Here is a 13,472-nt window from a genome sequence, read left to right as displayed (position 1 = left end):
CCTGCGACAAAACAAACATCGCAGCTTGATGCACCTAGGGGGCTAGTTAGCTGGATGAGTCCAGGAAAGCTATCTGGCTAACTATAAAAGAGCTGGAATGATATATTTTTATCAATGTCTTTAGATAGTGTATTTGAAAAAAATATTTTAAAAATTTTAAAGGCAAAAATTTTTTTTGACACCTGCTCTATAAAATGTTATATGTGGGTTAAATTGGTGTTTATAATTTTAACATAAGAATTATATAAAGGAATTGGAGGAAAGTTTCATATAAACTCGTTGGTGTCTCCGCACCACTGTTTTGTGGTGTTATAATCATTAACTATCCCCCTCCTCCTGTAAAATTTTTTTTTAAAAATTTTTTTGCTGAAATTACTTCACCTCTGTAAACCTCTTCCGTGTTGTGAGCATCGAATTATTTTTGTGTGCCCTGATGGCACATTATAAAATTATGTGCCATCAGGGCACACAAAAATAATTCGATGCTCACAACACGGAAGAGGTTTACAGAGGTGAAGTAATTTTAGCAAAAAAATTTTTTTAAAAAATTTTTACAGGAGGAGGGGATAGTTAATGATTATAACACCACAAAACAGTGGTGCGGAGACACCAACGAGTTTATATGAAATTTTCCTCCAATTCCTTTATAATTTTAACATAAGAATTATATAAACACCAATTTAACCCACATATAACATTTTATAGAGCAGGTGTCAAAAAAATTTTTGCCTTTAAAATTAAAAAAAAATTTTTTTTCAAATACACTATCTAAAGACATTGATAAAAATATATCATTCCAGCGATTGAGTAGCAGCTCATGATTTATTGATTATAGTTATAATCGCTGTAGTAGTGGCATATTGATATTTTCTAACTATAAAAGAGAGCAGAGTATATTCAGTGAAGCAGGCACACCGCTGAATATCTCAGCCACGTTAGCCGGATAAGTTTATCGAGCTAAGCCGGACAGCAGTGGAGCATTGGCCTCATGAAGCATCTCTCAAAGAGAACCATTAAGTGAGGCAGACCCCAGTGCAATGGATCTCCCACCTTGCTTGCAATATGCCACCTCTCTTCCTCATCACCCCTGCTTCCCAACCATGCAAACCTTGAGGGTCTCCCACAGATGTGAACCTGCTTCATTTTTAGAACTGCCATCTCAGCACTTGGGTATTTTTCTCTTATTACTTGAAGGCTTCAGTAAAAAAAAAAAAAAAAAAAAAAAGTCACATATCTGACTGAATATTTATGTAAAGATAGCTGCCAGGGTTTAGGGAGTTTGAAGAGCCTTGGAGGAGCTTACCTCCATGGTGTAGTTGGTGTGCTTGTTGTCAAAGATAAGCGCTTCCTGGATTTGCTGGTGGTCTCCTTCAAGCTGGTCAATCTTTGGCTTGTAGCTCACTATGCTCTTCTCATACTGCCGCAGGTGGTTGATCTGGTCCTCGAGGGTCCCATGCATCTCAATGGAAATGCGACCAATCTCCTGCACAGCAAACCCCAAGGGAGATGCACCATTAGACGGCAAGTCTCTACATGAGTCTGGGCATGTTTACGAGCAGCTGATGCCAACAAGGAACACAAAAAGTGTAATTACACATCATGGAGCCTGAGGGGAGGTTTGGAGGAGGGAGGCATTCTGTGATGCATAGGATTGTCAGAATACAGCCTGCATTGCTGACACTGCACTGCCAGCTTGGGCTAGCAAGCTGAAGGTTAATTCAATTACCATGGAGGGCCATGATGGGGTGTAACTGGAGGAAGAAATCCCCTCTTTAGCTACAATATTCAATGGTATTTCTAGAGATCATGACATCTTTGCATGACATTTTATAAACCTATCCCCTTTATATTTCGGGCTGGCTCCTATTTCAACAACTTATCGTAAACCTACTTTTAAGAAGGAAAAAAAAAAACAGATTGTGAAAAGAGCCCTTGTAACAGATTCATGCATAATGTACCCTCAGTATTACAAAACGAAAGTGTGGTTCTGTCCTGAGGGTGTCTGAAAAGCCTCCAGTCTTGAAAGATCCGGCATTTTCTAAAGTTTCTCCCTTCCCCCCCTCCACCACCCAGTTCCTGGCAACAAGTCTGCTTCCAACCTGCTGCTGGGAGAACACTCTGCAGCCCCTCTTCAGTGAGCAGAGCGTGTGACCCCAGAGACCAGGGTGCAGGGGTGGGGGTGGGGGTGTTAGGAATTTTCTCCCTCATGTGTTGTTCCATCAGAAGTGAGTTGTCAACTGTGTCAGTACCAAAAACAGTGGCCACCTTGAAAAGTAGAAAATGTTAAACAATTCTCGTTTCAAGAAAGGATACTCCTAGAGGGAATCTTATCATTTTTCCTTCCAAAGGAAAAGCAGGATTTTGAGGAACGGCGCTGTAAGTGGCAACACCACTGCAGAGATCCATCTTTTATGAGCTCATGCTTTCTCTATCCATGGGGGCGAGGCTCAGCCGAGCGCACTGTTTAACCCGCAGTCAGACGCGGGATAAATAAGCGCTAATTCACCCCCTAATGCAATAGGGGGATTAGCGCCTATTTAACGCGCGTCAGACGCGGAGTGAATGAGATAGCGCTCATCACATGCAAATTACTCATTCGCTCCGAATGCAAAAAGATAAATTTGCGTATCAGATGCACATTTATCGCTCAGATATTAACGCCTGCCTGGAGCTAATAGCTGAGCGCATTGAAAAGTACAGAAAAGCAGAAAAAAACCTGCTTTTCTGTACATCTTTTTTAAAAGTAAAAAAAAAAAATTAAATAAAATAACTCGACAGTCCGCAGAGTTATGAAGACAGACGCCAGTAAACTTGGCAGCCGTTTTTATTCCTGGCAGACAGGCAGGTTATGAAAACCAAGGCAAAGTTTACCGGCGTCTGTCTTCATAACAGGCAGCCGAGGCGGGTCGCATTAGGAAGGAGGCGTTAAGGTCGCACAAGCGATCCTAGCGCCTCCTTCCTAGCGCGACCCCCCCTAAGTTCCTCGCTTAAGCCCTAAGCTAGGATTTTTGTAGTTTGCAGACCATCCCTGCAGGCACCTCCATAGAGGCTTGTCTGGATTGGTCAGCAGGCTGTGCATGAGGTAAAGTGTGATATTTTGAATTGCACTTTGCAGTAGCTGGAAAGTTGTTGGAGCATTCCCCTTTTTTTTTTTTTAGCCCTGTAGCTTCAACCAGGGGAAGTAACATTTTTTGTTAAGTTTTGGAGTGTAAGAGGAGTAGCTTAAGATGCCCTCTACTGAGTCCCCAGCCTGGAACCAGGAGAAAGAGAATTTTCCTAGCACAGCACCCCACGGTCTGGCAGGAGGTGTAGCAGAGTAGAAGAGGAGTTTTGTTTGTTTTTCTAAGAATTTTTTTTTTGGGAGTCTGCTAGTGCCTAAAGAGGATTTTCTCCCATGCCATCAGAGGTCAGGATAAGGTGCTGTAATTCCTGCCATCCAGCTAGGGAGGGATATCAGTGACCTGACAGAGAAGACGAGAGATGTAACTTTGCAGAGTGTTTTTGTTCCAGCTGCCCTGGGATGAATGTTTGCATCAGTTCCTGCCCACAGGAAGGAGAAAGATGCTTGTGTTTTGCTGTTTTTGGGATACTCTACCCCAAAGGTCATAATTAACATCAGAGAAAGAGATAAAGGGATCCTGGCCAACACTAGGAGCCCACTTTCCACCATCTGGCAGGCCAAGTTGTTTCCCTAGAACTGCCACCAAAAAGATCACTGGCTCAGAAATGCAGGTCTGAGGCCTTTAGAACTTTTGGATTTGTTTTGTGAACATAGATTGAAGATTTGGATGCCAAGTGGACTTGAAGGGGTTTTTTTTTGGTTTTTTTTTTTTTAGTTACCATTAAATTTATTTTGGAATGCAAGCGTCCTGTGAATGCTTTGGTGCTGGGTACAGAGATTGTATATGAAACTTCAGCAAACAGTGACTATACCTGTGGGAGAGAGAGTGAGAGCAGAGAGATTTGGTTTTCCTTCTGGATGCCTAGGTCCAGGAGGTTAAGCCTTCCCCCATTGACAGAATCCATTCCTGGGGGTTGAAAGGACTGGTACCAGTCTTAGCCCCAGGACTCATTATGTCCCTGCAACAATTCAGCCCTAACATTAGGAATGTGCATTTATTTAAAACATATACACAAAACTCGACGAATAAAGTCAATTAGTTTCATTCGGGGCCCCAAAATGAATCAATGGCCACCCTGAATGAAACAAACCTTATTCGCTGCATTCATTTTAAATGAATGCATCGACCCTAGGCCTTGGCTCGAGCCCCCCCCCCCCCCCCGTCCTTACCTGATCCATCGGGTAACTGTGGGAACAGCCAGGCTGGGTCTCGATGCCTAGGCCTCACAACCTGAACCCAGGCCCCAATGCCTGGACCTCAGCTGGAGCCCAGGTCAGATGCTGCGGCCCAGCCTGGAGGCCAGCTCTTGACCCAGACCCAGGCTCGACAGCAGGGCCCAGCCCAGAGACTGGGTTTCAATGGCTAGGCTGAGGCCCAGGCGTTGGGACCCGGCCTCGCATTGGGCCTGGGTCGAGGCCCCAGCCTCCAAGGCTGGGCTATCACTCCTGGGCCTAGGCATCAGGACTTGGCCTCCAGGCTGGACCCAGACATTGGTAGAGGCCCTGGGATCAGGACACGGCCTCCTGGCTGGGCCATGGTGTCAGCCTGGGCCAAGGTGTTGGCCTACCACGTTCTCAGCCTATGCAAGGCAGAAGCTTCAGCCTGGGCCTAGGTGTTGCAAGTGGGTGCTGGGGGTTCCTGGCCCCAGCATTTTTCCGGGTGGGTGGAATGGACAGGAGGCCTTGGGAGGCCCCATTTTTGTTTTATCATCTGTTTTGAGATTTTTTTTTATTTTTTTTTTAATGTTTGATTTGGATTTTCACACGAATGAAACGAATCAAACATTCCACGAAACAAAATTTGTAGGGGAAAAAAACCTCCTGGAAACAATTTTTTTCCCTGCATACCCCTAACACGTAGGGGCTACATATGCAATAACATTTTTTAGAATGTGTATTTCACTCTGTTTTAGACCAGGGTAGGCTAACTCCCATCCTCAAGAACCACAAATGGGTCTAGTTTTCAAGATATGCAGAATGAGTATACATGAGAGATTTGTAAGCACAGCCTCCATTGTATACAAATGTATCTCATGCATATTTATGTGGATATCCTGAAAACAAGTCTTTTTGAGGCTCTTGTGGACTGGACTTGATGATCCCTGGTTTGTTTGTTTTTTCCCCCCAAAGTTGAGCATACTTGTGGAGAGGCAAGGAGAAATTAATTCTTACCAGATAACGTCCTTTCCTCAAGTCCAGTCAGACTAGTCCAGATGCATGGGTTTATGCCTCTCAACCAGCAGATGGGCACAGAAACTAATAGATTAGCTGACATCACCCCATATAGACTCCTGTGCTGACCTCAGCCACCAGTATTTTACGTAACAAGCTAAGATAAACATCTTTAAGTTGGCTTGATGTAGCTGTGATACAGGGGTTCTGAGAGGGGTATGATGGGAATTATAAGGGTTAGATAAATTGGACGGATGGTAAACTAAATGGGCAATATCGCTCTGGTTTCCAACCAATTGATGGATCACTTGGGTTTTTTTGAATTCCAAGTGCTTTGAGTCACTAGGCCTTGACAGTGAATGCTCCAGCCCCAGAAACTGGCATCCAAAGTCACCTTTACCCAAACAGGAACTAAATTCAAGGCAGCTGCTGTGGAACCCAATACCTGAAGATACATCCACACTGTAGATCTCTGAATCCTCTTTCCCAGGCCTCTAAATGTTGGGTTTAACTGGTAATTCACCCAATAACTGACTATATAATTTTGTAATTACTTTCTTATTCTGTTTAGGAGTAGCACATAAACCTTCAAACAACGTTCTACTACCTTTATCAAGAGTTTAATCATCCCCTTGTAGGTCACTATTGGGCCGATACAGTAAACATTGCGGGAGAGCCGGCAAGCGCCCGCTCTCCCAATGCGCACACAAGCCAATGTCCTGGGCGTGAGATTCAGTATCGGCCCGTATGTAAATTAGGGCTGGCAGTAAAAGGAGGCGCTAGGGACACTAGCGCGTCCCTAGTGCCTCCTTTTTGACAGAAGCGGCGGCTGTCAGCGGGTTTGACAGCTGACGCTCAATTTTACCGGCGTCAGATCTTGAACCCGCTGACAGCTACGGGTTCAGAAAACTTGAGCGTCCGTCTTCCAACCCGTGGGCCGATTTTTAAATTTTTTTTAAATTTGATTTTTTTTTTTATTTTTGGGGCCTCCGACTTAATATCACTATGATATTAAGTCGGAGGGTGTACAGAAAAGCAGTTTTTTCTGCTTTTCTGTACACTTTCCTGGTGCCAGCCGAAATTAACTACTGCCTTTCGCAAGCGTTAATTTCTGAAAGTAAAATGTGCGGCTTCGCTGCCCATTTTACTTTCTATATCGTGCAGGAATGACTAATAGGCCCATCAACATGCATTTGCCTGTTGCGAGCTGCTGGCCACGTGTTTTCCACACGCTATTACCCCTTACTGTATAAGGGGTAAAAATAGTGCGTCGAAAACGCATGGCCAAACGGGGCTAACAGTGCGCTCAGCCTGAGCACACTTTACTGCATCGGCCCGTATGAGATAACAGTGAATACACTAATAAATTTAAGAGACCAAATTGTATGCAACTCCACTCCCAAAGCAACCTAAAACTTAACTAGTTTAACTAATTGAACATAATTAAGATGAAGGCAGTAGTCCAGCAGCAAGAAGGGGGGGGGGGGCTTTCAGTCTTTTACATCGCATGTCACATGTATGATTTTGTACCCACTGATGAGAGGGTGTACGTGTGCACAAAGAGCTCCTGTCTCTCAGAGAACAAGTCCGATCTCTGGAGGCTCGAGTGACAGACTAGGAGGAGCAGAGACAGACGGAGAGGTATACAGATGAGACATTCAGGGACAGAGTAGTTAAGTCCCAACTCCAGTCTGGCGGACCTGGTGCTGCCTTGGAGGAAGGTGGTCTCCTGGTCGGAGAACATCAACCTGGTTTGGGATCCTGTAGCAAGGACCAGCTCTCCAGGTGATGTACTGTCCTCCCGCACAAAGGATGCGTCTCCGAGGGCTACTGCCCATGAGGGAAGGGTTAGGTCAGCCGGCATAGTTGGTGTTTCGATTATTAGGAACATAGATAGCTGGGTGGCTGATGTGCATGAGGATCGCCTGGTAACATGCCTACCTGGTGCAAAGGTGGTAGAGCTCACGCATCACCTAGATAGGATTTTAGACAGTGCTGGGGAGGAGCCGGCTGTCGTGGTACATGTGGGCACCAACGACATAGGAAAATGCGGGAGGGAGGTTCTGGAAGCAAAATTTAGGCTCTTAGGTAGAAAAATGAAAACCAGAACCTCTAGGGTAGCTTTCTCTGAAATGCTCCCTGTTCCACGCACAGGTCCCCAGAGGCAGGCAGAGCTCTGGAGTCTGAGTGCGTGGATGAGACAATGGTGCAAGGAAGGATTCAGTTTTGTAAGGAACTGGGGAACCTTTTGGGGAAGGAGGGAGACTTTTCCAAAGGGATGGGCTCCACCTTAACCAGGGTGGAACCAGGCTGCTAGCGCTAACCTTTAGAAAGGAGATAGAGCAGCTTTTAACCTAGAACAAAGGGGATAGCCAACAGTTGCTCAGCAGCGCATGGTTCAGAGGGAGGTATCTTAGAATGATACTAATGAAGCATTGAGTTAGGGCATCCCAACAGAGAGGTTCCAATAATAAGAAAAGTAGTCCATGTGCCTATATGTAAAGAATCACCTGAGCTAAAAGATTCCAACTTGTCCCTGTCAAATGAAAAGCAGAATGTTAATACAAACAAAAGACACACTTTGAAATGTTTGTATGCTAATGCCAGACGTCTAAGAAGTAAGATGGGAGAATTAGATTGTATAGCAGTGAATGATGACATAGACTTAATTGGCATCTCAGAGACATGGTGGAAGGAGGATAACCAATGGGACAGTGCTATACCGGGGTACAAATTATATTGCAATGATAGAGAAGAGCAACTTGGTGGCAGGGTGGCGCTTTATGCCCGGGATGGCATAGAGTCCAACAGGATAAAGATGCTGTAAGAGACTAAATGCACAATCAAATCTTTATGGGTAGAAATCCCTTGTGTGTTGGGGAAGACTATAGCAATAGGAGTATACTACAGTCTACCTGGCCAAAATGACGAGACAGACAGTGAAATGCTAAGAGAAATGAGGGATGCTAACCAAATTGGTAGTGCATTAATAATGGGAGATTTCAATTACCATACAAATATAAGACATACAAACAAAATAGAAAATATTCCACCGTGTATCACGCATAGCACCAAGCACACATCCATATCCACACAAAAATGATAAAATCAAAAGGAAAATCTAGATAAATGTAGCTCTGCAGCAATCACTAAACTCCTCAAATACATAAATCCTTCTTGGAAAAGTGATCAAAACTTCAATCCAACTTTCTAATGCATAAGTACTTCTTGAAAAGGCGACCAAATCTTTGATCCAAACCATAGATCTTTATATAGGAAATAATCCCCAAGTTTTCATCCTAAATGTAGATTTTTATTAAAACAATGGTCGCTTTTCCAAGAAGGATTTATGTATCTGAGAGAGATTAATGATTGCTGCAGAGCTGCATTTATTTAGATTTTACTTTTGATTTTATCATTTTTGTGTGGATGTGGATGTGTGCTTGGTTATGCGTGATACATGGTAGAATATTTTCTGTTTTATTTGTATGTCTTATATTTGTACGGTATTCTTTACACTGTCATACAAACACTGGATATATAAAAATTGTTTTTGTTCTTGATTGTTAGTATAAATTTGAATCATATAAGCTGTTTAAATTATTAAAATCTTTTGAACGTATATATTTTGGGTTTATTTGAAATTGACTATATACTTACCCTTATTGTGTTAAGATATTTCTTTAGGGTAGTAATTTATTTTTAGCCAATATAACTCTTACTGGGCTAGTTTTCAATTACCTCAATATTGATTGGGTAAATGTAACATCAGACATGCTAGAGAGATAAAGATCTTGGATGGAATAAATGACAGTTTTATGGAGCAATTGGTTCAGGAACGGACAACAGAGGGAGCAATATTAGCTCTAATTCTCAGAGGAGACCAGGATTTGGTGAGAGTTAATGGTGGTGGGGCTGCTTGGCAATAATTATTGTATGCTCAAATTTGAATTAATTACAGGAAGGGGGACAGTATGCAAATCCTTGGCTCTACCACTAAACTTTCAAAAGGTAAACTTTGACAGAATGAGGAAAATGTAAAAAAAAAAAAATTGAAAGGTGGACTGACAAAGGTAAAAAAAGTAAAGAGTGTACAACAGCCGTGGACATTGTTTAAAAATACCATCTTAGAAACACAATCCAGATGTATTCAGAAAGGTGAAGGAAGGCCAAACGATTGCTGGCATGGATAAAAAGTGAGGTGAAAGAGGCAAAAGATCTTCATTCAAATATTGGAAGAAGGATCCATCAGAGGAAAATAGGATAAAAGCATAAGCATTGGCAAGTTAAATGTAAGACACTGATAAGACATGCTAAGAGAGAATTTGAAAAGAAGTTGGCGGTAGAGGCAAAAACTAATAATAAAAACTTTTTAAAATATATCTGAGGCAGAAAGCCTGCGAGGGAATCAGTTGGACTTTTAGATGATCGAGGGGTTAAAGGGGCACTTAGAAAACTTAAGGCCATTGCAGAAAGACTAAACAAATTATTTGCTTCAGTGTCTACTGAAGAGGATGCTGGGCACAGTTTTCCAAGGGTGATGATTCAGATGAACTGAACCAAATTATGGTGAACCTAGAAGATATAGGCCAGATTGACAAACTGAAGAGTAGTAAATTGCCTGGACCAAATGGTATACACCCCAGGGTTCTGAAAGAATTCAAAAATAAAATTTCAGACTTAAGTAAAAAATTGTATCCTTTCATTAAAATTGTCCATTGTACCTGAAGACTGGAGGGTGGCCAATGTAACACCAATATTTAAAAAGGGCTCCAGAGAAGATCCAGGAAACTATAGACCCGTGAGCCTGACTTCAGTGCCAGGAAAAATCGTGGAAACTGTTATAAAGAACAAAATCACAGAACATTTAGATAGACATGGAATGATGGGACACAGCCAGCATGGATTTACCCAAGGGAAGTCTTGCCTCACAAAACTCTTACATTTTTATGAAGGGGTAAATAAACATGTGGACAAAGGTGAACTGGTAGATGTGGTGTATTTGGATTTTCAAAAAGGCATTCGACAATGACCCTCATGAGAGGTTTCTAGGAAAACTAAAAAGTCATGGGATAGGAGGAGAGATCTTTTTGTGGATTGCAAACTGGTTAAAAGACAGGAAACAGAGTAGGATTAAATGGTCTGTTTTCACAATGGAAAAAGGTAAACAGTGGAGTGCCTCAAGGATCTGTACTAGGACAAGTACTTTTTAATATATTTATAAATAATCTCAAAAGGGGCACAACAAGTGATATGCTTAAATTTGCGGATGACACAAAATCATGCAGAGCAGTTAAATCTCAAGTGGATCGCAGGAGGACCGGGCTTCCAAATGGCAGATGAAATTTAATGTGTACAAGTGCAAGGTGATGCATATAGAGAAAAAATAACTCTTGCTATGGTTACACAATATTAGGTTCCAACATTAGGAGTTACCACCCAGGAAAGAGATCTAGGCTTCATAGTGGAGAATACATTGAAATCGGTCGGCTCAGTGTGCTGTGGCAGTCAAAAAAAAGCAAACAATGTTAGGAATTAGTAGGAAGGAAATGGCGAATAAAATGGTGGATGTCATAATGCCTCTGTATTGCTCCATGGTGAGACCACACCTTGAATACTGTGTGCAGTTCCAGTCATCGCATCTCAAAACAGGTATAGTTGCAATGGAGAAAGTACAAAGAAGGGCGACCAAAATTAGAGGTTAGGGCTGTTCAGCTCGGAGAAGAGACAGCTGAGGGGGGATATGATAGAGGTCTAACAAAATCATGAAAGGACTTGGACAGTAAATGTGAATCTGTTATTTACTCTTTTGGATAATCAAGGACTAGGGAGCATTCCATGAAATTAGCAAGTAGCTCATTTAAAACAAATCGTAGAAAATACGTTTTCACTCACTGCATAATGATGCTCTGGAATTTATTGCCAGAGGATGTGGTTAGTATAGCTGGGTATAAAAAAAGTTTGGATAAGTTCCTAGAACAGACATCCATAAACTGCTGTTAATCAATAAGGATTAGTAGCTTGGGATCTATTCATTTAATATTTGGGTACTTGCCAGGTACTTGTGACTTGGCTGGCCACTGATGGACACAGAATAGTGGGCTTGATGGACCCTTGGTTTTACCCAGTATGTTATATCTTATATTCTTATGTACTACAATATATATCCTGTTTAACACATGAAGACTGTAAATATAAGATACCTGTATATAAGAAAAATGATCTATCAATGATAAGTCATGGTGCTCGCACAAATCAGTAAATTCAAACACCACGAACTGCCCAATGCTTTTCAAACTAATAGCCTCCCATCTCTGAAAAACTTTAGAATGGAGACCTGGAGGGAAATCTCTATATGCCTATTTGCCTTAATACATAGAAAAATTCTTCGGTCCAATTATGAACTTTTCCCATGAGTTCCACAACCGGATAGTCAACTGTGTATAAGGGGAATACCCTCAGGTAATATTCTACATTTTTTCAGAAGACAAAATTGTATGTGAATTGGAATATTTTCAGCTATGGTTTGCTCTATAACTACCCACTGTTTGCTTTCCCTGAACATGTGCCAATCCACCACTGCTCATAACTGTGCAGCTATAAAATATTTTTTGAGATTAGGGATATCCAACCTTTCAGCCATTTTAGGTTGATATAAGACCTGGCAAACCACTCCTGGTGATCTCCATCTCCAAATAAACTTAAAAAATGCAGGCCTTCCATTTTTATTTTAAAAAGCATTGAAAAATACCTTCTCTACATAGGGTCGATATCACCTTGGAAAAAGATCTTTGAGCCATGGCTAATCCAAAAGGCTAGAAGTGCTTGCCAGTCACAGCAAAGCAAAGATAATTCTGAAGCCCTTCTTTTTTGGGGAAATGTAGATATCCCTCCATCAGATCGAATGAATTAAAAATTCTCCTCTTTGTACTGCTCGTATAAACGGACTTCAGTGTCCTTGTCGACCTGCTTCAGGTTCAGAATAGAGTGAAAGGTATCCTGAAGTAAAACGAGTATCAATCCTGACCCCCTGAGAGGATGGGACCAGAGCCACCGCCCCCTCTATGCAACAATTGGAAAAAGCATCGCCTTTATGGCTTCCTTTTCTGGACAGTGAGACAAGGGGAAACCATAAAGCATCTGAAAGAGGATGGAAAACATCCAGAGTGTAGCTATTCCTGGCGATTCCTAACACTCAACAATCTTAAGTAATGGGGACCCATCTTCCGGTAAAAGGCAGAAAACCGCCCACCTAGCCTTTGAACCAGAGAGTGGCTTCCCATACCTCCACTGGGAATTTCAGGACCCTCCCCCCATTCCCCTCTCACGAGACTCCATCTTTACTTCCAAACGAACTGGAACCTACTAAAGGGTCTCGACAGCTGGCCAGCTAATAATTTTCCCAGCATCAAATGTTTGGAATCCTTAAAGTGGTTCCTAGCCAGTCACATCTTCTAAGGCTTGTCTAGGCAATCTGGGAAATTTCAAGGCCCCCCATGGTTTTTCACCAGCCGTCGTAGATCTCCAAAAAAAATGATTTCCCTTGAAGGAATACTTGGCCCATCTTGTCTTAGGAACTGAATTTGCTGACCAGTTAAGTAGCAACAACAAACGATGGACAACTATAATGGAAACCATACTCCTAACCAAAGCCCAGATAAATTCATGAGGCATCCAGCAAAAAGGATGCCCCCGGTTCCATCTGAGCTTCATTCTCCAAGACCATCCCCCCACATTCCAAGGAACGTTCCAGCATGTGTTGAGACAAATGCAATCCTACCCTAGCAACACCACCACTGCACACAGCAGCCTGCAATATCAAGCCAGAAGCCTCAGATGCCTGTTTAAGCACAGCCTCGTATATTCCTATTCTGGGCATCCTTAAGGACAGAGCCCCCTTCCACAGGAGGAATAATCCTCCTAGAGGCAGCACAAGTGAGTGCATCCACCTTAGGAATTTTCAGCTTTCCCTTTCCTGAGCCAAGAAGGGAAACAGCATTGCTAGTGTCTTACCCCCCTTTAAAACTTATCTCTGAGGTATCCATTACACAGATTAAATCCTTAACCAATCTATGCCTCAGAAATGCTTCAGATGGTTTCCTTAAACTTGTCATTTCATGGTCTTCTTCAGAGTTAAGACTCCTCTTTTTTTCTTCCACTAGGTAAAGAGTCCTTAGGG

General features: G+C 42.4%; 1 protein-coding gene across 1 annotated transcript in view; it reads right to left on the bottom strand.

Moving 5' to 3' along the window:
- ACTN1 (actinin alpha 1) overlaps nucleotides 1–13,472 on the bottom strand; it is a 246,119-nt gene that overhangs the window by 23,764 nt on the left and 208,883 nt on the right. Inside the window, 1 exon segment of the mRNA XM_029598807.1 lies at nucleotides 1,304–1,483. Coding sequence (XP_029454667.1) covers nucleotides 1,304–1,483 — 180 coding nt within the window.

This window comes from Rhinatrema bivittatum, chromosome 4 (assembly GCF_901001135.1).
Source record: "Rhinatrema bivittatum chromosome 4, aRhiBiv1.1, whole genome shotgun sequence".
Classification (NCBI taxonomy): Eukaryota; Metazoa; Chordata; class Amphibia; order Gymnophiona; family Rhinatrematidae; genus Rhinatrema; species Rhinatrema bivittatum.
This window is presented reverse-complemented; position numbering and strand designations above follow the sequence as displayed.